The sequence below is a fragment of the Labrus bergylta genome, chromosome 21 (genome assembly GCF_963930695.1).
Source record: "Labrus bergylta chromosome 21, fLabBer1.1, whole genome shotgun sequence".
Taxonomy (NCBI): Eukaryota; Metazoa; Chordata; class Actinopteri; order Labriformes; family Labridae; genus Labrus; species Labrus bergylta.
In genome coordinates, this window is record NC_089215.1 from 9021481 (window position 1) to 9047602 (window position 26122).

At 39.5% G+C, this 26122-nt stretch overlaps 1 protein-coding gene across 14 annotated transcripts in view; it reads left to right on the top strand.

Moving 5' to 3' along the window:
• Nucleotides 1–23989, top strand: part of LOC109992972 (calcium-activated potassium channel subunit alpha-1a) — a 91664-nt gene extending 67675 nt beyond the window's left edge. For 5 of the 14 annotated variants that reach the window (XM_065949560.1, XM_065949569.1, XM_065949561.1 and 2 more), the window contains 13 exons: nt 444–476; nt 4288–4381; nt 9756–9876; nt 10246–10470; nt 11305–11497; nt 12468–12581; nt 12833–12925; nt 13906–14036; nt 14804–14998; nt 16802–16920; nt 17041–17262; nt 20881–20909; nt 21724–23989. In XM_065949560.1, coding sequence (XP_065805632.1) covers nt 444–476; nt 4288–4381; nt 9756–9876; nt 10246–10470; nt 11305–11497; nt 12468–12581; nt 12833–12925; nt 13906–14036; nt 14804–14998; nt 16802–16920; nt 17041–17262; nt 20881–20909; nt 21724–21875 — 1721 coding nt within the window. In that variant the 3' untranslated portion in view covers nt 21876–23989. Of the gene's footprint in view, nt 1–443; nt 477–4287; nt 4382–9755; nt 9877–10245; nt 10471–11304; nt 11498–12467; nt 12582–12832; nt 12926–13905; nt 14037–14803; nt 14999–16801; nt 16921–17040; nt 17263–20260; nt 20910–21723 lie in introns of those variants that run through there. The other 9 variants (XM_065949563.1, XM_065949574.1, XM_065949566.1 and 6 more) reach the window with 8 other exon arrangements.
• The last annotated feature ends 2133 nt before the right edge of the window (nt 23990–26122 follow it).

The window sequence follows — 26122 nt, forward strand, 5'->3', positions numbered from 1 at the left end:
GCTTATTTCCTTCATTTGGTAAATAAACTAAAATGTGCAATGGAGTAATTACTAATACAGCACTAAACTCTGATATAAAACAACTTAAACTTTTAACTACAGTCAGCCTAGGTTTAACCTTTTAACATGTAAATCATCAAATGATGTTTAACTGTGACAACTCAAACATGGATGTTTATATCCAGCAGGTGAAAGCCTTTAAACACTGACTTATCTTCTGCTTACTGACCACAATATCATATTCCTAACTCAGCTGTTTTTAATTTATCATTGCTTTGTCCATGTTATCTTTCTCAGGCACCTTTCTCTCTCTATTTTTTTTTAAAGTGCCTTTAAGAGAAAATCTCTCAGCCTTCAGTTCCCAGATGTCATTTATAATTTGCTTCTTTCATTACAACCTGTTCCTCCCTGTAACCTCTCATCTGTCTCTGCATCTTTCTCAGCTAAAAATAGCTATAATGGATATATCAAATCAAGTAAGTTTTGATTTCCATTCTCTCTCTTACTCTTTGTCATTTGTTTTTGACCCTTCGTCTCGTGCATTGAACCGTCTGTCGCCTGTTTGTTTTTTTTCAGTGCGTTCTACCCATGGCTCTGTTCAGTGTATCATCACCCATCATGTGTATTTTACATGCAAAGCAACAGGAAAATGTTTTTTTCTCTGGTTTGTGTTGCGTATAGCAGTTACAGTAGATGGTGCTGCTGCTTCACTGAATGTGAACGATTTAATCCAGCTGAAAATAAGAATCAAAAATGCAAAAGGAAATGTTTGTAAGAATTGCTTAAAGAGAGATCCTGATTAAAAAAAAAAAAAAAAAAAAAGCCTAAAAGATCATTAAGAGAACGTCCAAACAATAGAGGAATGTGTACCATGCAAGGCATCTACTTCAACAGGATCTGTGATAGGCAGCAAATCTGCCACTCAGTGTCGTCCAGCAGGAGTGCCGTACATGTTTGACATGGGGCAGATGAATAGTGGAGGTCTGGAGCAGGGAGGATAATCTTCTGGACAGCTGACTGTTGAAATAGTCATCTTTATTCTCCACTTTTAGCTCCCAGCCATTTTTTAGAATAAGGGGAACACTCTTTTCTTTTGTCTATTTTATCGTTGTATCTTTACAAGCTTTACCTCTATTACAGTATAGCACCAGTGGAGCTGTAAGCTTTCATATCTTAAATAGTCAAGTGCCTCATTCCTCCCTCATCAGGCATAAACTGTGCACAGCGACTAGTGCTTGGTAATCCACAGTGTCACCTCCTTGTTCTTATGGCATAACAATCGCTCAAACACCTGAAAGCGTACTTATTAATTCATGTTTATTATAAATATCAAAGCGAATGTCAAAGTCAACATTTCATTGGTGGCTAAAAACATAGTAGTTAAGTGGTGTTTAATAGAAATGAGCTTTTTTAATTATTCAGCTATTAGCATTCTTGTGCCAGAAAGCATTACCCCCAAAAAGCAGTGATTGTGCTTTAATAATGATAAGAGTCACAAGATGTTTTATTAACATACACACTGCAGGTCTTATTCAAGTCACTTTAAATCAAGTCCCATCCTGTGGTTAATGGGAAGACTTTAAGGGTTAGTTCACCCAAATCACAAAGCAAGCATTGTACTGCCCCCTGTGGTATCTAGACATGCCAGCTGGTTCACATTTATGCACCTTTGTTTTGAAATATCTGTCTCTATAATTTCTGTTTGAATTCAACTGTGTCTGTGGTGCTCAGAGCATCAAAAATTCAAATTAAGAGCGAATTAACAGCAACGTCTGAACAATCTGCAGAACACACTGTAAAGAAACTGATATCGTTATGAGGTCTGAGGATTGTTCTGAGTTACTGTTCGAAATTAAATTATATAATGTTTTGTGCACAAGCAAATGAGAATTTATTGAGAAAGAGGCGGAAACTTCTGTTCCCATGTTATCCTTCTTGATACCGATTCTAAACTAAACTCAAATGTGGGCCAAAAAAAATAATTCAATGGAATACAATATGGTTATTAATATTTTAAAAAGGAATAATACTAACCCATGTTATGATTAACTTGCTGTCATTGGCATGAAACAATAGGCCGACGCTGAATTTTTACCTTAAAAACAAGTTAAGCTAACTTTAGTGGCAGCTGAGCTCGTATCCCTTCCTGACATCCTTTGCCTGCTAAAGAGTGACAAAAACACCATTATTTAGGGCAGGGACTGCTACAATAGGTTTTTTCAGTAGCTTAACTTTATTCAAAAGAAAAACAGTCTTGAAATGTGTTATAGTCAACTCTACATTTCAGACAGTTTGCTAGCTTACACTTGCGCTCTCCGCTAGCACAACAATGTTATTGTTTGCAACTATGCTCAAAACTAGTAGTTGCTATTAGCCATTATATTGCGATGTGGGCTACTGTTTTGAGGAAAGAGGAAACAAGTCAACTGATAACAGAGCTAACAAATTATGGCAACTATGGGTCCATTGACTGGCATACTATTGATGCCCCAAACCATGTTTAAGGTGGGTATTGGTCAAATTATAGAGATTAAGCATCTTTGAGTATTTAGAAAAGCGCTATATAGATCTAATTTATTATTATTATTATTATTATTATTAACTTCCACTGAACAGATCCTGATTTTAAATCCTCTTTATTTAGCAGTAAGTGACGCTTCCCTTATCCAGTCTTCAACTTATCAATACAAGTCGGCTAAACTGAACCACAACTCAGCCACTCACACAGTGGCTGCCCTGTCAGTCCCGCTGGTAAACAACCGCAAGGGGAGCCTGCTGCCCCCACCCCCCCACCCCCCCACCCACCCACTAAGCCCCCTGCTCTGAGACAGAACTTCACGGGCTCTGGGGACCCTGGCCAGGCGGGGCGGCACCCAGGGGTAGCAGAAGTGGCCAGTCGGCTCCAGCGGGCACGCAGCCTCCCGGTGAAATACAGATACCACCCCAGTCACTCCAATAACGCCAAACTCAGCCATAGGCACTGTAAGGGCCACCTCCCCCCATCCCCCCCCCCCCACCCCCAACCTCTTGGCGTGTTTGTCAGGCCTGTACTCAACAACAGCACAACCAGAGCATGTGCTTGCCAGGCTGGAGTGGTTGCATGTGTAGCATTCCTTACTAATGACCCAGTGTGTGCAGCTGTCAGCTGTGAAACATTAAATATTGAACAGACCGAGCAAGATGTGAAGGGCCAGTCTGCTGGAGCATCCCCTCTCCACTGGAAGCCCCCCGAACCGCAACAATTTCCATTATGGTGACACTCTTAGACAAGCTAGCAGCGTTGGAAATTCTGTGTTCATCTGCTTGAGGAGCATGATCCTTAAGACTTTAAAAGCCCCTTTCTCTGAAATTATTATTTTCCTTGTTAGAAATGACGACTCATCACAATAGCTGTTAAAATGTGATTTGCTTAAACACGGATCTTGCTTCTCGGGTTTGTTTTACCTGCCACTTCCATAGAGTAGTCTTTTTTTATCCTCAACCAAGATATACGTTTTTGAAAATATTTGCCTGATTACTTTACTTGAGGGTAAACCTTGTAATTGTTTCCTTATAAAGAGCTCTGTGGTTTTGTGTGGTGATAAAAGACAATGTCCAAGGGGCATTTTAGCTTTACATAAATCACTCTGGCACAAGGACCGAGCTGAGTTTATGGGCTAAGTGGGTCAGACCCAAAAAGAAAAAAAGATCAGCAATCCAAACTGGAGTCAGTATTGGCAAATAACACCCCTATTTGTAATATTTGACGCCTGATGCTTGTAGACAAATAATTCAATTAGAATGTGAAGGGTTAGTGTGGCTAAAATAGGAGCTATCCTAGTCTGCAGTGTCAGTAAAAATTCCATCTGTACCAAGCAGTCATTAAATAATGAAAGTTTTCTTACACCCTTTGATAAATCTCATAATTATAAACTTGTTGGCATGTGGCTCAAACAAAAAGGAATCTAGTGAATAGAAATTCACAGATTAGACTAAATCATTTAGCATGATGGTTGATGATGGCACTATTGCACGTTTGCATCTTCATACACATTTGTGCTCATGTATCTGTTTGTTGTCTTGTAAAAAGAAATTGACTGTTTCTGTTAAATAGTAAGTTCATGTTACCTGTCTGCTTCATCTTGTTCACCCAACTTCTTTGAACACTTTGTGTGTCTGTTTCTGTGTTATCTCTTTGAATTCACTGACCTCTACTTGTGCTGTGTTGTCCTTTGGCCGTAACTGACTTTTGGATTGTTGCTTGTCTCCTTATAACATGCTCTCTCATACCAATACTTTTTATTGCAGTTGAAGAGGACCAACAGTTGGCGTTATCGCCTAAAAAAAAGCAGCGTAATGGAGGCATGAGAAATTCACCAAACTCCTCCCCAAAGATAATGAGGTAGGACATGAACATCTCTGCTTTATATATTTAGATTTTTAAAATGCTCAACTTTTCCTATAAGCACTGAAATGTGTCCAACTGTTGAACTGTGAGATAAACAGGTCTCTGCTTTATATGATTCTTCAAACACCAATTTTAAATTTGGAAGCAGCCCAACAAGCTGTGAACTCAACAATGACGCGTTGCTGCCATTAAAGCTGTTTGTGCTAATGCTTTGACATCAGTTGCATTTATATTCAGTGTAATTCTCTTTTTGGCTCTGTTTTGGTCTCAACCAACTCCTGAAGAGAATTGTTTCTCTGCAGCTACTTTTTGCCATCCTTTTCTGCTGAGGAAGTAGCAAACATTTGGTTTATCTGACTATATTTTGCAAACATTAGATTCCTTCTATTGCTGGTGGATGAGAGCAGTAAAAAAGACCTAAAAGAAGGCAATAAGGCTAAAAGACGCTAAAATGCTGAATAAAGCATAGTGTAAGATGGTGGATCCCTAGGGGACCACAACCAGTTTTTTCTTATACCAAAATACTGAATAGTGTTGCTTTATGTAGAAACCATAGGTTTGTATTAGAAAACAAATACATGCAGACATAATTTTTCTTAATTCAATTTTTTTGCAAATATCAATATAATACGTCTTTTAAGAATCCATTTTGGTTGAGCACCATGGCACAAAAACAACTCAAGAGTGAAATAAATGTGAGCCTGTTTTTGTGCAAACATGTCCGACTTGCAGAAGAAGAGCTCGATGCTATGAGGTTTCATGTGACACCCACACACTCCAGCTCTTAAACAGGTCTGGCACTAATGACAGCACCAGGCTGTCAGAGAGGCTCTAAAGGAAAGATAGCCCAAGGCTATTCATCTATTGTGGGAACCCTCTGAGCTCTTTTCAGCACGTAAGGCCACAGATGATATGTATCATCACAATGAGAGGTGAATTCAAATGCTACCTTGCTTTTATCTTGTCCCGTAGAATTACATCGCCGCTTATTGATTTTGACTGGCGATAACGCTGTTATTCAACAAGAGGCCATTACAGGGATGATAATAGTAATAGTCATTGTCATTAAGTGCTGTGTTATAAGGGAGCAAGGCAACAGGGAAGTCCTACAACCTGACGTGTACAAAGTGGAATTGTACGGATGAAATTGAATTAAAACTGACGGATGACTTTGTGTTCCCATTGCTAATACAGCTGATATTTATCCGACATTTAGAAATTAAATCAGAAATGTCTTCTTTATATGATGTTATGAGAGAAAATATATATAAATGCCGAAATTAATCACTCACTTATACATCAAAAAAGAGTCTTTCTACACACAATTAGCATTTTCCTTTGATCTATGGCCTCTGTTTTTTCAGGTAGGCGTTTGCCCTTCGATTGTTTGATTTGGTTCAAAGTGGTGTCAAAGTTGAATCGCTCCAGGTGCATTTCAGACTCTCGTGTAACAAAACCAGGCTTTTCTAAAGCTTTAGCCATCAGCTAAATATCAGCCCACAACACCAATCCATCTCCTTGTCATGCTAATACAATGTACTATGCAGGTGGATGTGTTGTTTCGTCTGCTGCCTACACAGTGGGGAGGGATTCGCTGCGGTAGCCTAAGGGATACTTCATTGCAACAAGCGGAGAAGAAAACATCTCGGTGTATACTATATCAAATGTGTTTTTACAGGACCTGCAGCCTCAAGGCCTGTGTAAATAAGTAATGATCAACAGATTGGCTGTGAGTTTTGAAGAGCAAGCTTTTGTCAGCTTGCATGATGGGAAGGATTTTCAAAGACTTTGCCTGTCCTCACTGCTCGTCGGGTGTTAAGAGTAAGCCAGTGCAGCCATGCTGAAATAGAAAATTTACATAATGTGCATGTTTAGCTTCTACTTTATGTCTCTCTCGACTGTCATTACACTCCTCTAGAAGACACCTGGCTTTATGTGTTGCGGTCATGACGTGTGAATTCTTGTCAGACGTGTCATCTTACCACCAAAGCAGCAAATTATGCTGCAGATCATTTTGAATGGTTCGAAGTGCGCTTACAGAAGTGACACTCACAGATGCCTGAGCAGCGGCTGCACAAAAAGGAAGAAAGCGATCAGCTGTGGAGGCAGAACTGTCTCCTGTTTACAGTTTGTATCAACAAACCACCACATCCTGTCTGGAACTTAGGGAAGACGACCTCACTGAAATTAACACCATTCCCACAGGCTCCTTGATGGGTCATAAGACACATCTAATTGTGGGATGTCACAACGCGTTGTGTCACATCGGGGCCGCGCCGTGACACACACGTCATGTCTGCTACTGCACTGCTGAGGCAATTGGCAGTGCCGGATAGTGACAGGCCGTCATGGCTGACAGTGAGCGATAGCTATCCTGGCAGAGCTCTGCCTCACCAGTCATCTCCACAAGGACAAACTGAAGTGACAGCGGCTCCACTGAGTGAGCGCTGAAACATTCGACTTCTGATGAAATATTTAGCTGAGGTGTAAAACCTCTAAATGCTTTCTCTCTTATTAGAAGACTTCAGACTTGAGCAGAAACTTGACGAAAGGAGAGTTATCGAAGAAGACTGTTGTAAATCTATCGATATTTTTTTTACATTATAGGGAATTGTATAAAGACTATTCATCAAGCTGCTGGTTCTAGCTTTTGGATCGCATATCATCATGAAGTCTGTGTAGGTTCTCAGTCATCCAGGTCATGGTAAATTCAAAGCTTGATCCAAAGGAGACTGGACTGGTGGAAGATCTTGAAGACATTTCTCCTCTCTGAACTATAGAAGCCTTTTTTTGAAACGTCGTCAAGATCTTCACCAGTTGCCTTTGGATCAAACTATGAATCTATCATCACGAGTTGAATATGTTTAGGTTAAGGACTGTTACGCCGACCAACATGGCAGTTTCAAGACACTACCATCACCTCTAAGGAAAGGCATCAATATTCTATAAAAATAAATCAACCATTTACCCAATAAAAACCATTGAACCTAATGAAAACATAAAAGAAGAAATGATTGGTTGTTTTACCCCTCAATGGGAATAGTGTTGTGGCACTATTGCCAGAAAAACCCAAAGTGATATACTATAAGTTTTTATAGTTTTCTATACTTTTACCAACAATTTTAATATTAAAACTGTATTATTATGTAAGCACATATGTAGATATTTTAATGCATGACCTTCAATACAGTATGAATCATAAACTAAATGGATTCCTAGATTTAAAAAGTTGTATCCTTGCATTGTGATTTAGTTTTTTTTATGTCATTTATAGAAAGCAGCCAGGCAGTATAAGTTTTATTTCTTTGCTATAATATTTTCAAAACCCATAACAATCTGCATTCACAGACCGCATCCAGTCAGATGAGAATGACTTTGACAGATGAGACTCTGAGAAGTAGAAAGTGGCAGAAAAGACGTTTCCCTCCCCGACCACTTCCTCTCTTGAAAGGACATCCAGGTCTTGCCTAGGGGTATATAAGCCCAAGGCAGGCTTTTTTGGCTTCAGTCTCTTTGAGCCCGAGGGATGAGAGTTTGGGCTGACACTTTCATGCATACTTAACATGTTACTTAAAGCAGCATTCTTTTAAAGTACTCAGACGGATTAAATGACTTGAAGTATTTAAAGGATTTTTGACAGAAACACAAGGCTTCTGTCTGAGTTTCAGATGATAACATCTACAACTCTGATCTCAATCTGACAAAGGCCATTTAGGGCTGAGGGAAGATGGGTCTGGTAGCACTAGGCCTCCATATATACTGTATAGCACAGCTGGAACTTTAGCTGGAAGGCCAGTTGTTTTTATGGTATGCTTAAATTTTGACTTTGTGAATTTCCTCCTAATTCCATAAACATGCAGGAAGGTTTTGTTTGAAACCTTTTAATTGGATTTAAAAAAGTATTATACAAACTTATATTGCCTGAAAAAAGACTAATAGTTGTTTTTTATTTAGTATAATTTTTTATCTAAGCTGGTTTTGCACAAATCTACTGAATCTGTTCATTTTAACGCTATAATATACATTGAGTCCTGTTGAACCAAAGCTCTAATTCATTTATTTTGCATGCTGGGATTGGCAACAACACCTTTATTATTTGAAAACAGGAAGATGGAAAATGACTCAAATTATATTTAAATGCATGAACTGTTGGACTTGACATAAACTGGAAATAAAAAATATTTGGGCTTAAAGCCTTTAAACTTTATTTTATGGTATGACTCAAGCAAGTAGCCTCATACTGCATGTAGCGTTTAAAAAAATTCAAATTCCTCTCACATCTTAAAAAGAAATTGTCCCAATTTGACGAGCCCTGGTCAACAAATTTTAGCAAAAGCACCTTATGTTGGAGTGCCGATGGCCTAGTAGTTGGTTTCGCATTCCCCATGTGCAGAAGCTGCACCTTATGTTGGGTATGAACCTCATTTCTGTTTGTCTGTTTTTTTTCCTTCTATTTGTTGGAGGGTTGCTTTATTTCAGAATTTTGGGAAAATCTCTGTTGAAACATCACTTTGACCGAAAAAAGCCGCACAACAACCACAAGCTCGTGTCAGGACATCGCTTTAGTGGTCAGCGTTGTGGAGGATGGAGCGCACCTCTGCGCTCTGTGAAATAACTTCATGTAGTTCTGTTTAAACATTAATAGCCTTCACTTTGAACAGCAAATATGATTGGGCAAATCGCTGAAATATTTAAAGTCTGGTCTGTTAAAGCTTTTACCACGCAGCACACGACGTCAAAAGCTGTACGCGGTAAGGGGGCGTAATTGCATCTCCGTGCTCATGCCAGTCAACGCAGTGTGTTGCTGCCATCTCCTTCCGCCTGGCTGCCGCTGCTGATGTCACTCTGCTTGATGACATGGCAGTTTTATTGGCGTTTCTGCAGATGGCCTCTGACAGCAATGAGCAAGGATTGAAAAAAAAAAAAGAAGGAAGAAAGCAACTTTGAAGTATAACTGATTGGTTTGAAGATCCCGTAACATGCCTGGAAAAGAATACTTCTGTAATAAATAGAGGAGAGTTTGTATCTACTTTTCATTGGAAGTGAATATTTGTCTGTCTTCATTTTCTTTGTTATCTTTTGTCTTCTTCATTGCATAAATCTTATAAAACCTCTCATCTTGTTTTAACCTTGATGCACTACGCACGCTCTTTATACACTTAAAGTTGTTTCTTGTGAAGCTGGAAGGTTCTGTGCGAGGATAATCTGACCTTAGTATTTTCCTTTTTGTAGGTCTGTGTTGTGCTCGGGTTTAAACGTGTTTAAATTTCCCTCACTGCCCAAAAGCATTAAACTAGACCCCTAACTCTAATTTACAGTGTCTGATGACTTCATTTATGTCCTCCCTGTCGTCTCTCTGTTTGATTAGACACGACCCGCTCCTCGTCCCGGGGAACGAAATGGAAAGCATGGACGAGAACGTAAAGAAATACGACTCCACGGGGATGTTTCACTGGTGCCCGTCCAAAGACATCGAGAAGGTCATTTTGGTGGGTTCTGCTCTTTTACTCGGCACACGTCATTTGTCCCTGACACTCTTCTCCTCCAGTGACAGATGTGTCATGTCACAAAGCACCATCAGAGGCTGACAGGGCACTTAAACACTCTGTAATGAGGTGTTTGACATGTCATTTGCTATATGGGGGCCCTGTATATAGAGCATCTCTTGTACTAATACATATGCCATTTTTCAAATTACCTCCATAGTCTATTGCAGTCATGAACCGCGTGATTTATTTCACTGGGTGATCACTCGCGAGAAGACAGATGGCACTAACAATTTCTAAAGAAGAATGTCCATTATGCCACATTTATGTCGTAAACACAATTTGTCTTGGTTTTTTCTGTTCTTCTCTCAGACCCGGAGCGAGGCGGCCATGACAGTTCTGAGCGGTCATGTGGTTGTATGCATATTTGGAGACGTGAAGTCGGCGTTGATCGGTCTCCGAAACTTCGTCATGCCCCTAAGAGCGAGTAACTTTCACTACCATGAGCTGAAGCACATCGTCTTCGTCGGCTCCCTCGAGTATCTGAAGCGAGAGTGGGAGACCCTTCACAATTTTCCGAAGATCTCCATTTTACCTGTGAGTATTACCTGTACCAAAGTGACACATGGTGAAACAGGTTGGCCAGGTACACAACATTGTCAGTTGGAAATGCAGTGAAGATTGGCCATGCTGGGCTTTATTTATTTGATATTAGACATTTAAGACAGACATTTTTTTAATAAAGAGAATTTTAATGTCACTGATATAGAGTAGGAGTCAAACCCATCACTTTAATGACACACACACACACACACACACACTCACACACATTTACAAATACAGAAAACTAAGTTGTGTCTTGACTGTGATTGCAGCTGCTGTACCAATGAAATGTCCTTCAAAGGATAAATGCAGTATCTATGTATTTTAAAACACCTGGTTAAAGTCTCAAGATCACTGCCTTGATTGTTGGGCGTCACAGAGTATAAGAGGAAACTACATGTTTTTCTTTCACAATTTTTCAAGTATTTTTTTCAAGTGCTAAGGTAAATTAATTAATTAATTATTAACAAGACAAATAGAAGCAACATTTGGGATGCAGAATGTGAAGACTGCTGATTGCAGATGACAAAGTGTGCTCTGTTGGCTGAATCATCGGCCTCTCTTTAGATGGTTTAGTATGATGATATCTCGCCTCTGAATTGGAAAACCTTTCGCCATATATGAAGGCAGCAGTTACATTTCCCTGCATATAAATTGGCAAATTGATTTAACAGTCAAAGAATTCTATGACAGTATTTTGTAGGAGACAGCTCTGACATCAGGTCCAAAGATGATATCTGCAGTTTAAAGTTGCTGTTTTTTTTTTTATTTACCCTCTTTCACCGTAAAGGTGAGATAACCAAATCTCTCCTTCACTCCCTCTCAAAGGGCACACCGTTGAGTCGGGCAGATCTGAGGGCTGTCAACATCAACCTCTGCGACATGTGTGTCATCCTGTCAGCCAATCAGAACAATATTGACGATGCATCACTGCAGGACAAAGAATGCATCTTGGCGTCACTCAACATCAAATCCATGCTGTTTGACGACAGCATCGGGGTCTTGCAGGCTAATTCCCAAGGTAAGGAGCGCCCTATCATAGTTCACTGCACCGCCTGGGAGGGACAGGGCGCTGGCACACAGAATATCCCTCACTAGGTGCTGCCTGGCTGACCTGGTGTCACTGCGTTTGACACTAAACCTTACTGACTATTCCTCAGGTTACTGTAACAACTGGTTTCTTCACAAAGCTAATTGGTTGCAACAAGCACAGGGTTGGCACAAAAGTCCTACCTGACACCCAGATTTTTGTTTCTTTCAGAGAATGGGACTACTTTGCTAAAGATAGGTAATGTTTATATTTATGAGTATGCATGTCCTAGATTTCAAAACAGCCACTGGAGCACTCAGTTAGCCTAATACGGCCTTCAATAATGCTCATTCTTTGGCATTGAGAGAAATGCTTTTAGAAACCTTTTGACCCTAGAAGAGGGAGTGGGGGGGGGGGGGGAACCTTGCCAATATCATTATTTCTCTAATACATGTATGACCTCGCATTTGCCTGAGTCAGCAGCAAGTGATGGATGTCAAAACACGGCCTATGTATAATACATACAGCATCACTGATTTAATGTGCTTACTTGTCAGTCTGAAGAAAACGTCAAGTCAATTTGAATTCAATCTTGCGTCACTTACTTTCTATTTCATGGCTCCGTAATGTACATGCTTGGGCTTTTTTCTTTTTTTTTTTTTTTTTGTGTGTGTTGCTTTTTGCTTGTGTGTGTAAAAGGTTTTCCGTCTCCATGCACACACCATCTAAGCGAAACAAAATGAGCTGTATGTCACATCTATTATATATACACTAATATTGGACCTATGTCAAGGAAACGGTAACATCACACTCAGCAACTTTTGTGCTCCAGCGTTAGCCGGAGAATGGATGAAATTGCCCTGGCGTATTAGTTCTGCTGATATGCCCGTTTGTAGCCGAGGAAGACGTATTGAATATTGCATTAACAGATGTGTTTTATGTGTTCTGTGTATCCATTTAGGCTTCACACCGCCAGGCATGGATAGATCCTCTCCTGAAAGCAGCCCGGTCCACGGATTAGTCAGGCAGACTTCTGTCACCACTGGAGGAAATATTCCCATCATAACAGAACTAGGTCTGCTTTTGCTGCTGTATTATAGTGTGACATGATTGATGTGCTACGTCTACAGATGCATGGTTTTTTTTTCCAGCGAAGTAGTTGTTAACAGATCAGAAAACATAATATCTGCAATTAGAAACTGTCAACACTTGATTAAGCACACTCAAAGTGGAGTTTCTTTGTGTGTGTGTTTTTTTTGTTTTTTCTTTGTCTCTTGTTGACATGCTCCAGTAACTGTTTTTCCCCCCTCCTCAACACTTGTCTAGCACCATTAGCAAAGCCAGGCAAAAAACTGCCTGTGATTTCATTCAGTCAGGATAAAAGCAGTGGGACCAACATACAAATGATAACAGAGCTGGGTAAGAAGTGCATCTGTCCTGTACTGCAGTGTTGTAACTGCTGCTGCTGCTGCCTCCATATCAGCTTCTTCTTTTGATTTCTCTCGCTGCACAAGAGGCTCAGTCCATTCCCATGGCATCACTTTGAGCACATTCTACCCCCTTCTGGTTCTGGTTGAAAATTGCCTGTCTTGTTTTGGCGCTCTTATCTCAAAGCACCCCCCCCCCCCCCCCCCCCCCCCCACAACTACTTTTTCAAGAATTACAAGGCCTTTGATCCCTCAGAAGTCCTTGTGGCTGTTTTCATAGCATCTTCTGTCGGATCACATTCTCTGGCCTGTGCCCTTTCTTTTCATCTCAGCCTTCGTCTGTGTGACTGACGTTTATGTCTGTCCTCTCAGAAGTAGCAGTTCTCCAACTAAATTTTTTACATCATTACATTCTTCCAGCTACTGCATGTGTTTGTTGTGCTCATAGACGTCTTCAAAAGAAGGTTCTGGGGCAGTGAGACACTTTCATTTGTTTTGACATGCAAGTGCGAGTAATTGCTAGTTCTGTCTTGGATTCACAAGACAAACAATGGCATATTGGTTTTCACAAATATCAACGATAGAGGACTCTTATTCAAAGCCTGAAGCTTTGACAGTATGCATGGTGTCATGAGTGTGCATGAACGGCCGGGATATGGAATGTGGCAGAGGCAAGTTTGCACAAATACCAGACATGGTTTGGTTTAAAGTAAGTGCAATTTGTCCAAATATCAAACAAACAAATTAAGAAGAATTTGTGGAACTTTTCACTGATTTCTAATACAGTCCATATCTGCAGCACGATACCTTTGTGCCCTCCTTCTCACCTGAATCAAGCATTTGCCTGATGTACGCTCGAGCATTAAATCCATGCTTCTTGAAAACCACAAAAGAATTCCACATGATCTAAAAATGTAAGTGCAGAAAATGAACATAATATATGGACTGTAATAAACTTCTTTCTGTCCATAGTAAATGACTCGAATGTTCAATTCCTGGACCAAGACGATGATGACGACCCAGACACCGAGTTATACCTCACTCAGCCTTTTGCCTGTGGGACAGCCTTCGCAGTCAGCGTGCTGGATTCTTTAATGAGTGCTGTAAGTCACAATCAATTTGGCTTACTGACAATATTAGTGTATGAGAGAGGATTTGTTACAGAGGCATATCTGTCTGTCTATCCCATAATTCTTGTGTTTTGATATGAAAACAGATGGTAGTCTATGTATCTCCCCCTCCTACTTTGATATAAGCACTCGCTGCTCACACTGAAACAATAGACGACAAGGTTGGAACTTGTACCGGGTATGATGGCTTCACTTGTCCGCCTTTCAGTTTGAGTGAGGTTAGAACAAAGCTGCCTTCAAGTGCGCTCCAGTCCAGACAAAGGTAATGCTACCTAATGGACAGCCCTCATCCATCATTTTAGTCAATAGCGCTGTCAGCAGCCGAGGGAGATGTCACTGTGCTGTACAAGCAGGGGGAGACAAGAGACTGCAGTGCGAGGGGGAAAAAAACAGACATTTGCTTTTTTTTATTTAAAGTAACACTGCAGCAACAGCTTTGAAAAAAAATTTAAAAACCATGAACTCATAATCTCAGAAAAATCTTAACTTGGAGGTTTTTATTGTCCCAATAGGAAATGCCTGGACAGCAGGAATGTTTATATGTGCTTCCTGTTTCTCTGTCAAATGTGAGTGAAAGTAACCTGCAGTAATTGGATTCTCTTGTCTTGTCTCAATGTAAAGCAACAGCAGGGTTAGAAGGCGTTTTTTTTTTTGGCCCGGCTGGCACTTTGAGAAGGTTCAGTTGTGACTTTTTGGGGGTTTTCTGAGTGATTTACCCTCTCCCTTCTTTATCCTAACAGACATACTTCAATGATAATATCCTCACCTTGATCCGGACGCTGGTAACAGGCGGGGCGACGCCGGAGCTGGAGGGGCTGCTGGCAGAGGAGAATGCGTTACGGGGCGGCTACAGCACACCGCAGACCCTGGCAAACAGGGACAGGTGTCGCGTGGCACAGCTGGCCTTGTACGACGGGCCCTTCGCCGACCTCGGGGTAAGTGACTGATCTTGTCAGCCGAGGGCGAGGCACGTCTTTGTCTGCTCGTGTTGTGGGAGCTGACTTTAGTGGAAGGATTCAGACTAAGAGGGATGGCTGTGAATCAGAGTCGAGATAACTAACAGGAGTTGTGTTAAAAAAAAAAAAGCTGAACTCTGTGACACTGAAATGTAGAGTTTTAACCCAATCCAGTCACCCTGTCACCTTTTGCCACTTAGAGAAAAAATCAGAGTAAGAGTATATCCTTTTTTTGGCTTGCTGTCTGGTCATTGATGACCTGACGAAGGCTAAAGCTGAAACATGGTGGTGTAATTTGTTAATAAAGTTGAAAGTGTTGCAGGAGCTTTTTGACCTGTCTGGTTAATACAAAATCTACATTAGTTATCATTTTAATGATTATTATGATTTACATTCAGCAAAAACATTTTTACATGAATAAAATCAATGTCTGAAGAATAAATATAAGAAACAATCATGAGTGCATTATAATGCACAATAACCAATACATTATGTTTACCTGTTTCCTGCTTAAGAACACTTTTCATTCCATGAGATGAAGCAAAATTTACAAGCACAGTAGTCCTTCTTTCAAGTTTAACAGAAAAGGTTATTTACAAGTAGCGATAGAGACTTGGATAATTGAGGACTTTTCCCAGGCATAATTGTAAGCCGCAGTAAGCAGCAAGTGCACGACTTGCATGATAAAAAGCTTGAAACATGAATCCGGAATATTCTGTTCTGAGGATTAAACATCATGCCATTCCTTAGAGTGTTGTTTAACAAGATGAAATAGCTTATCAAATCTAATCAAACAAGCACGCTTGCAAACTCATCAGTCTGTCATTGTTTAATGTGGCATTAAGTAAAGACAACTACTTTTCTCTATATTGACTGTAAAATGATTCTGTAGTGAAGTGTTCTAATAAAGAGAAGGACTAAGCTAAACTGCATGGTGCAACACAACTCATTTGTCTCAGCATCTTCAGTATGACTTGTTTTTAGTCAACAGCTTTAATTTATATGCCGAAGCTTTTAAATAATTTGCTTTGCTCCCTGCAAGTAATGGTGCGTTCCAGTTGAGCTCGTAAGTGGGAAATTCCCAGTTCCCAGTTGGAAGTGTCAACTGAAACGCCCCATGAAGTTGTAATTACAACTCAGACACTCGGAGGAAAAAAAGTAGAGCGAGTTCAGATCCAATATGGCTGCTACATGCCTCCAAAGGGATATTTAAGATACAACTGTTGAGTTTATTAGCAGCTTAGTCGTCTTTTTGTGTAATAAATCTAACAGACCGACGGTATCGTGCAAGTTCTCTCTGTGGAGGTATTTCATGTTATTTTCGGTCAGAAACTATCACGTAGTTTGTTGTTATCGTCTGGTATTAGCTAACAAAACAAAGCTACTCCTGGACGCGTCCATGTTGCTTTTCCGACTTGCAACTGAAACGCAGTTTACTCGGGCGTGACGTAATTCCCAGTCCTGACTTCCGAGTTCAGAGGTAAATGGAACGCGGCACAACTCCACTAATTGCAAAAGGTTCTATTGGAAGATGATGACCCTGCAAAATGTTGGGTTTTTTTTATCCAGCTTCGGTCGTGCCTTTAGAGTTCTTTAAAAATGTGCACAAGGCTTAAAACAACTTCTATTATTGTTTTTATCACATAAGCACTGACCACATTGTTGTTATGGTATTTTTCATTTTTTAAATATTATTTTATCGGCTCATTTTTGTGTTTTAATGCTTTTGTAAAAATGCAGACTGTATACCAAATAGTTTTTCGGGGTTATTTTGTCTTGCAGGATGGTGGCTGTTATGGTGACCTATTTTGTAAAGCCCTGAAAACATACAACATGCTGTGCTTTGGTATCTATCGGTTACGAGATGCACACCTAAACAGTCAAAACCAATGCACCAAACGGTGAGTACAGACCCAATGTTGTCTTATATTTCAATGCACCAAAATAGATGGAAAAGATGGAAAAAGGCAGGCCTATCTTTATCAAGAACTGTCCACTAGTATGTTCCCTCTTTCCTCTAGGTATGTCATTACCAATCCACCGTATGCGTTTGAGCTGGTTCCTTCAGACCTGATATTCTGCCTGATGCAGTTTGACCACAATGCTGGCCAGTCCCGAACCAGCCTGTCCCACTCTTCACATTCGTCCCATTCCTCCAGCAAAAAGAGCTCTTCCGTCCACTCAATCCCAACCTCCAACCGCACCAACCGCACCAAAAGCAGGGACTCACGAGACAAACAAAAGTATGTGCCCCTCTAAAGCTCTCTGACTGTCTTTGTCCGTGAACAGTGCCTGCCAAAAGTTTCTGTCCTGTGTGTCCAGAAAGACTGTCACATGCCTGGTCGTCTACGTCTCAATGTTTGTCTGAATGTGTATGTTTGTGTTACTTAATATGGCTTAGTTTTGCATTCAGCATCCATCCCTTCACAGTTTAACACAGTGTGTTTAGCCCTCTGAGAAGGGCCGACCTGCATTAGGCAAAATGCCTGTCTTACCTTTGGACCAGTTGCTATGAGCTCTTATTCTTCATTTTTCCATACTTGTACATTATCTATGCCAAGAACTGCAGTGACATTTTGCCTAGGTTAATACTATATTATTGCTGAGTAGCCTGGGTATAGATGTTTTTTTTCCAAGACATTTTATTGAAACGTTTCTTGATTTTCATTATTCAATAGAAACCCATTCAATAGCTGTTAAGTAGAACACGTTATCTTGGCTTTGTTACAGATAAATTCTGTTAGCATCCAATGAAAATTTGCATTTGTTTAATCAGATTCTATAAACTGTACTTTAAAGATTAATAGGAGTTATTCAGAGTTTTTTCATCATTTCAAATATCCTTGGTGTTTTTTGTCTTTAGAGCTTTTACCTGCACACAGTTGAGACATAACTCCCCTACTAAAATATGATGCTATTTGATAGAATGAGAAGCAAGGACCCTGTGAGCAAACAAAGTATTATTTTGTATACAGTATGTGTGATATTGGCCAACTTCATATACCCCCCAGAGAAGAAATTGGCAGACCTTTATTCTTATACTGTGCTTTCTTGTGTTTAAGACTCCAATCTCTTTGATAAAGGTCATGGGGTCTCTCGCTCAGCGTTCCAGGTTTTGCTGAGTTGAAACTTGTGGGGTTTTTTTTCTTTGAATTTAAGCTAAACCCTTTTGTACTTGAATTGCACTTTAAATACTTGTCTTAAAAAGTTCATAACTTGTCATGTCTATTTAATGCTGAACACCATGTCCTCTTTATGCCTTTTGATTTCCTATAAGACTTTAAATGCTTTACTTAAATGTTATTTGCCACCATGATGTGTTCATTAAGCCAGAATATTTACAGCAAGCTGTTCCAGTTATCAATAAAGTCACACAGCCATTCTAATAACAGTGTCCTCACATGTTCATGTCACATGCTAATATAATTTTGTGTTCATTTCAGAAGTCACTTTTGTGAATATTTGGCGAAAACATGTTTTGTACTTGGTTGATCCTTACATCCTGTACAACAAGTATCATGTGTGCTGAAGGTCATGTTGAAACAAATATAACTACATCATAAGGGAAAAATAAGATTATATTCCTTAAATTAACATCACCACCAGCCACCTTTTCCCTGCAAAGCCCTAACCAAATCCAATGAATGCCACTTCCTTGGTAGAGCACAGAGCACAATAGGCTTGTGTTGTTGCAAAAAATACAAACACAGATGTCCCTCCATGACTGAATGCCTCCTAGAAAGAGCTCTAAAACAACATGGCCAGTGGACTAAGAGACAACTTGTTCTGCAAGCTACAAGACATCCATTACTATTCTTTCAAGACAAAAAAAAACATATTCAAATGAGCAGGAAATATTCACATTGATCAGACGTTCTCAACCAGCACACTGCCATGTATTCCTTGAGAGGCTGAGCATTATGATACCCCATTATATTAGAGCACATTTTATTCAAATGGTGAAACCACCAAACATCTGACAGTGGATTGGCATTGTCCCCAATCTGCCACATAACAACAAAGAGGTATACTCAGCATCTTCACCATAAAGACAAATAAAAGTTACCAATGTTACATCCTCCACAAAAGCCAGTTGTGTCACCATTTTCTGCTCGATGAGAACAGTCTGATAGTTTGCCGAAAGCTCTTTGGGGTCCACTTAAAGCTCTGCTCACTTACCTGCATACTTGGAAGAGTCCCTCTTGCCCCTGAATGTCTCTATTGATTCAGAAATCTCCTGTTCTAAACAAGCCTCTTCAAGTTTGAAGACTCCCTTCACACACTGGTGTTCAACCCAGATGAACTCTAAAAACCCCACTGCATCAGGCATCAATTACATTCTGGCCATAACTCACAAGGTAGCCCTTTCTGCCATCGAGGCAATATTTCTTTCTCTAGAGGCAGAAAGTATGTCTGCAATCTGACCTTACAGAAAGGAACATGAGCAAGATAATCCCACCATCATTTGGCATTTGGGGTTTACCAGACCTGTCTTGAAGCTCACAAACTCTACTTCCTAACCATCGTTACCAGGTGACCACCAGTGAACAGCTATATTACTCTCTTTACTCGATCATCTACAAACAGTGGCCAACTGAAATATTATCACCCTAAAGTCGATCATCACTCTTCTGTCCAAGGTGTTCTGGAAATACTTTATGTAGAAGTATAAACCAAAACTCAAATGTCGACACTTTTTTTGTCCTCTGTTTTTACTTGTGCCAAAGTCCAAATGTAAAGCAATTTGAGGTTTGGATCAAGCAGATGGATATTAGAAATAACATCCCTCCAGATTTTACACCTGGCAAAATACAGAGTCTAAAGGTAGCAAACCTTGGTTGGACAAACCAGACTCCATTACTGCTAAAAAATGACAACCTACTGTTTAGAGTTCATACCTGAAAAGAGCCCATATAACTTTGCAGGATGCAATGTAAAGCGACAACTCAACAATGTTTTAGAGAAAACTTGTATACTAACAGTGCTCAACCAGATATCCATCCCACTCTTGCGCTGAACAACTCATAATTGAACAATCTTCAAGTAACATGGCATTTTGATTATAATTTTCAATGCAGCATCCTGAAAAATTGTAATAGCCGTAACTCAATACATCAAACAAAGCCTAGAAGTGTACAAACAGGGAAGATGGTTTACCCCTGTATGATGACTTTTGTCCATTTTTGTGTGTAATTTGATTGTACATACATTTACTGTTTTCTTTATAATTAACACATGCAGAGGATTTTCACAATTGATGCAGGTATGCATTCTCCATACTTTCTTATAGTATTCATGTATGGGAAAGTATTCACCAATAAAGTGACCAGTATACAGCAGCAATTTAACAAGCATTCCATGGTTAATAATTGGTGTCACTTTTCTATTAAAATAGCAGCACAAATTCATTTTCATTTCACATTTTACACAAATTCCTGTGTCTGAAAACTCATGATTTGTGCTGACAAAAATTATAATTATATTATTATATGGCTTACATATTTGGTGTGATCTGCATGCTAATTATTGGTTTCTGCCATCTGGAAAAAAGACATAATTCTTTACATTTGTTTGGCACAGGAATGGACAATATGGCTGCTTGACATAAGCTACAGTGATAAGATGCATTTTAAAGGCACTTAAAGATTTTCTAGAAGACGTGATACATGTTCTGTTTGACGTTTTTATTTTGTTAGTTCTTGGTCACACCTGGCTGTTCAACTTACACTTCATCCATATGCAATGAGATCACCGGCTGTTTTTATACCTCTGATCATCATGTTGTGCAGTTTCTGTCATTAATGGTCATGTTAGTATTTCCCATTTAGCTTACATTTAGTCTATTACTTTTTTTCCCAAAGTGCAACAAGGATGAATAGAGTGAGCCAAGGTATGGAAGTGAATGGTTATGCATGATGTTAAATAATGCATTGAACACGGTCATGTCCTTGCTGACATTTTTTCCCCTGAATGAAAGCCAAGTAGTGAAGTATTCTAAATGACTGCATTGGGACCGCATGGTTATGACCTATGCAATACATCTCGCTGTAGGATTTGACTGTAGAATGTGTGATTGAATCGCAATGGTTTGATGCTACTTCTCTTTATTCTGGATCAAGCGATGTTGGATGTTTTATTATTGGCAACTTAGCCTGAAGTCATGTTGATGAAAATGCATGACCATGGCCATTGCCAAGTGGATGAATCACCGACCATGTAATGCCAAACTGTTCATTTTAAGACATAAGACAAAAAAGTTGCATCAAGCCAAGAGCCTGAAGCCCAGAATAATGATTAAAAATAAAATATTTCTATGGTTTAAAAGTGAAGTGTTCATTCCTAATTTTGGACAGTGATTATGAGGATGGAGTGTGTTTAATTGTTGACCTGCATGTCGGCTGACCCAACAAAATGGCATGCTTCAATGGCAGTATGGTATTTATTAAACAACATTTTCAGAGTTAAACAACTGGGATAATGTAATAATTAATGATACTTACCTGCCATTAAACATACACCTCTAGGATGTCAAAATGTCTTTGTCTAAAATCATTCCGAACTATTTTTTCCTTAAAAATCTACACATTCTCTGAAAGTTCCTTCTGCAACTTTGAACTCAAACAAACACTGAAATGTCCTGATTTAGAATTAACTTTTTTCTGTCCCTCCTCTTTGTCTTTTATATGATTTTGGCTCTTTCTCAGAAAAGACATGGTTTACAGATGAACCAGAAAACACCAACCTGAGGACCATGCACATCAAGCCTGTGAATACACTCGCCGTCAACCACGTCAGTCAGTTTCAATCAACAAACAGCTTGATTCATCCCATCAGAGAAGCAGAAGACGAGTGCTGATCCACCGACACCCACTGGCACCTGGACGCTTGGGACTCCCAAAGGACTTATTGTGTCGGTGTAGGACGGGGACTTATGATATCTTTTCATTTGCAAACATAAATCATTTATTGTCATTGGAAAAGGCAAACCATACTGCTTTTCTCAATCGAATGCTGCAAGCCTATTGTACAAGCTGACTTAGAATCATTATAAAATGTACATGATGACAATCATAATCAAATCAGCTATTAGTTTGTACAGCTTATCTTTAGCGGTGACCAGACTCCATTAGGATTTTGTTCCATTTGTGGGGAATGAGGGTCACTTCACGGGAAACGGCGATGTAAAAATGATTATTAAACTTAAGAGGGGATTATAATGGTAACTGGAAGTTTTGCAATTATTAAGGTTGCCTTTTTAGCTGTTAATGAACAACTACTACTGCATTTACTCTACCCAGTGTTACAGAATTACTCTGTACAGTATGTTTAAAAAAAATGTGTATTTTACATCCTGCTGCAATCCCACCACAATGGCACTGACAGTGACTGGCTCAGTGATTTCCTTTGCCGTTTGGAAGCTAATTCACAACATTTGTGACAGTTAAAAAAAAAGGCCAGTGTCCATGTGTAAATGGCATTTGGCTCCAGCCTTATCTCTATCCATTTATATTTGTCTTATCTTTGCCTTTTTTGAGTCGTTTGTTATAAATGTTTTCATGTTTTTGTTTGGTTGCAATGTCCAAAACCTCCAGAAAGTAAAACTTTTAAGAATATGTAGAGTTTCTCCAGGGGGTAAATAGTTGTTCATCTGTTTTTTTCTAATATCCCTAACCCTTTTTTTATTAGCCAAATATGATAGAGCTGTTTTGGTGCACTAGTAGAATAAAACCAAAATGTCACAGTTTCGAATACAAAGCTATTGATTTTCTTAGGGAACAAATAGACAGAAAAGCCAAATAATGTGTTTTAGCTTGTCTGTAGGTGAGATGAATGTAAAAGCCACATATCGCATGAAGTGGGCAAGTCCTCCTTTGGCTGTAAGCACTGCCTGACACAGGATTGTCTTGGAGGCTTTTAAGCGCTTGGTTTGAACTCCATGACCAATCTTAATGCTTTAATCAAACATGTTCATGCTTTTTAAAAAAACAGCTCTATCATACAAAAACAAGTTATTTTGGCGTCGTACGTTCTGCCTGCTTAATAGCATTCATAATTTATTTTACACATGTCTAGAAAAGGACTGTTCATTTCTTTTTGTTTAACAAGAATGCAGAGCTACACGTGGTTATTAATCCTGTCTTATTTCGATAATACAACATAGCTATAGGGGCACTGTTGTCACTTTATTCAGAATCAATAAAGGGTTAGAGAGGTACAAAAAAACCCAACAAAAGCAATCTGCTAAATCTCTAATCCACAGATCATGTGTCACAGTTTTAGCCTTGGATTAATGTTGCATGTACAGAGAGAGGTTGTGACATTTACTGGCACAGAGAACATCCAAACCAACGTCCATCCCTCAGTGCCAGTAATGTGCCAGGCAGTGCTGAAGCCGAAGGAGGACTCCACAAAGACCCACTGCTGCGAAAAAGTGGCTTCTAGTTTAGTTCCATTGATGCTAATTTGTCTGAGAAACGTACTTTCCTGGTTGCTTTATACCTTCCCGCTCAGAGGCTATACTTTTGAAAACTATAGCCTTTGAATGCTTACATTTGAGGCTGTAATTCCCTGGAGATAACTAGAACTGTAGTCGATAATTAAAGTCTTAATACATTTTTTTTAAAGGACCCATTGTTGAAAGCAGAGCATTATAGCTATTCATTTGTATGTAATATTCAAAGACATCTGTAAAGCTTAATGTCAAATATTTATTTCTAGTGTGTTCATGTTTGATTGGTATCTGTGGGGGTTGAGAGACATTTGGCATTGCGGTCTAGTTTGTATGATTTTGTGATTTTATTTTAGCACATTGACTTGTGTATACAATGACTGTGCTAAGTTGATATTTCTGACTATGTCATAATACCTACCAATGCAGTTTATTGTCTTGTACAAATAGGCTTGTACATAAAATTGTACATGATTTCATTTTGTATTTTCACAAATTAAAGCTGATGTTATTGTGTTCTACATTTGTTTTTACATCCTTTTCTATAGCTACACGTTAGGCCACATTGTACACATTGGTCAATCAAAAAGCAGCTATATATGAAGTCTGGGAGACTTTGGTGCATGCTCTGGACTGAGGCTGATAAAATCAGCCTCCACATGCTCATGTTGGGTATGGACAGGACCCATCGTGTTGCTTGTTAATGATTTTACACATCACAGCACAGTGGGAGACTGTCAGCGCGCCAATAATATTTACAGACTAACACCTCGCAGAGAGGCCGCTCTATTTCCTGATGTCCCCGCCAGCGGCAGTGTCACCTTCTCAGTAAACAAACACGTGCAGCCACAACAGCAAAATACTCTGTGGTTAATGTAGCCTGAAGACAAAAGTAAATAATTATGCACTTATTTCATGTATTAATGAAAGTTTATTTGCAGTGATTTAATTAATAGGATAATACGCTTCATGAGCATAATTATATGCATGCTCTGTTAGATTATGTCAACAACTATCTCAATAATTACATTTAATTGTCAAACAATCGTGCATAAAAGCTCATAAAGTACAAGTTCAGCAGTGACATTTTTAAAGAACTTAGAGGTGCAACGGTTTGAGTAATTATTGGCAGAAAGAGTCTCGTTCAAACAACAATGACAAACACAAATGTTGTATCTGAAGGGATTTTAAACTGAAAATCAAGAGGAGAAATAAAGGGGGGGACCAGAACTTTAAAAAAAACAAAAAAAAAAACAGCTCTAATGTCATCTAACCAAGTCCTCAGGAAGTGTGCCAATCGTTGAAGCCAATTTTACATTGTGGCCAAATCTGGTATTGCGGCGTCACATGACATTTTAGGTACATCAATTTGCCAATACAAATGCATAAATTATTCTTTTTTAACAATCATAATCTGTAAAATTGCAATTAAAGTCTAATTCAGAGATATTTTGTAGACGTAATGAACACAGATCAGGGGCATGGGACAGTGACTCCAAGTGCGCATGCTCTATTGACCCAGTAACTCGACAGATTCGGGTACTTCTACACACGGAAGTCAGACTTTTTTTTGCTTCATGAGCAGCTCATTGGAATGAACAGGGCTCTGCCTCCAATGCTGTAAATATATAATACATCCATGCAACCATATCAATTCAAAGTTATGTCTGCAAAGCATCTTGATTCCTTCAGAGATCATTTTATTAGATAAATTCATAGTCACATGTCTGTGTACAGGGAAAACATGTATGGTTTCACAATTTCTTTGTTATTTGAAGTGTCTGAAACCTATGCCGGGGGGTAGGCGACAGATGACGTGACCAACAGCGTGCTGCCAAAACAGCTTTTTATTATTGTTAAAAAACTCTACTTTCACATGCACAGGAATAAATCAATAGAGAGATAAGAGGAATCATTTTGTCCACAGGTTTGGCAAAAATCCACACAAATGGAAATTCTCTCACAGCAGCTTTAAAGAAATGTCCATTAATTCAGTACTACTGGTTGCAACCGTAATGGGCTTCTCTGTTGTGACTGATAGAAATGCATTTCTACAATTTTGTGTGAGATTTAAATAACATGTGACGTTCAGTCTGAAAAACTGAACTTTTCTGCCTGAAAGATACACCTGAAACATCATTTCTGCAGTAACTACTGTACATGTAGCTATCAAATCTACTGGGTTGTGCATGTACACACAAACCCATGTTCCCCTCTGAGAACATCTCCTGTCCCACTGTGCAGGCTTGGCTGGTGATAATAGTTTCCATGACAATACAACACTCCAAGTGCATCAATGCCAGCCTGGATAAACAGTGATCCTTTACCAAAACAAGGGGGTCATTACGGCAGCTTGTCAAATCAATGTTGAGAGTGTCCTCGCTGATTAAGGCGTCCCCTCTCAGTCCTGACACAGTGTCAATACTGGCTGGCCTGTGGCGGCACACTCCCATGATTGGACTGAAATGCCTATCAGTCAGGCAGCTGAGCTGGACTAATGATTCCCTGTGCTGCCTATTAGAGTGACATGACAATTTAATCCTGTGGGCCCGGCAAGGAAAAAGTGACCTTGGTGCTTTATATTGAGGCTGAGGTAAATTGACAAGAGCAGATAAATCTTTACCTTGGGCTATTAACAGAATTAAAGAACAACA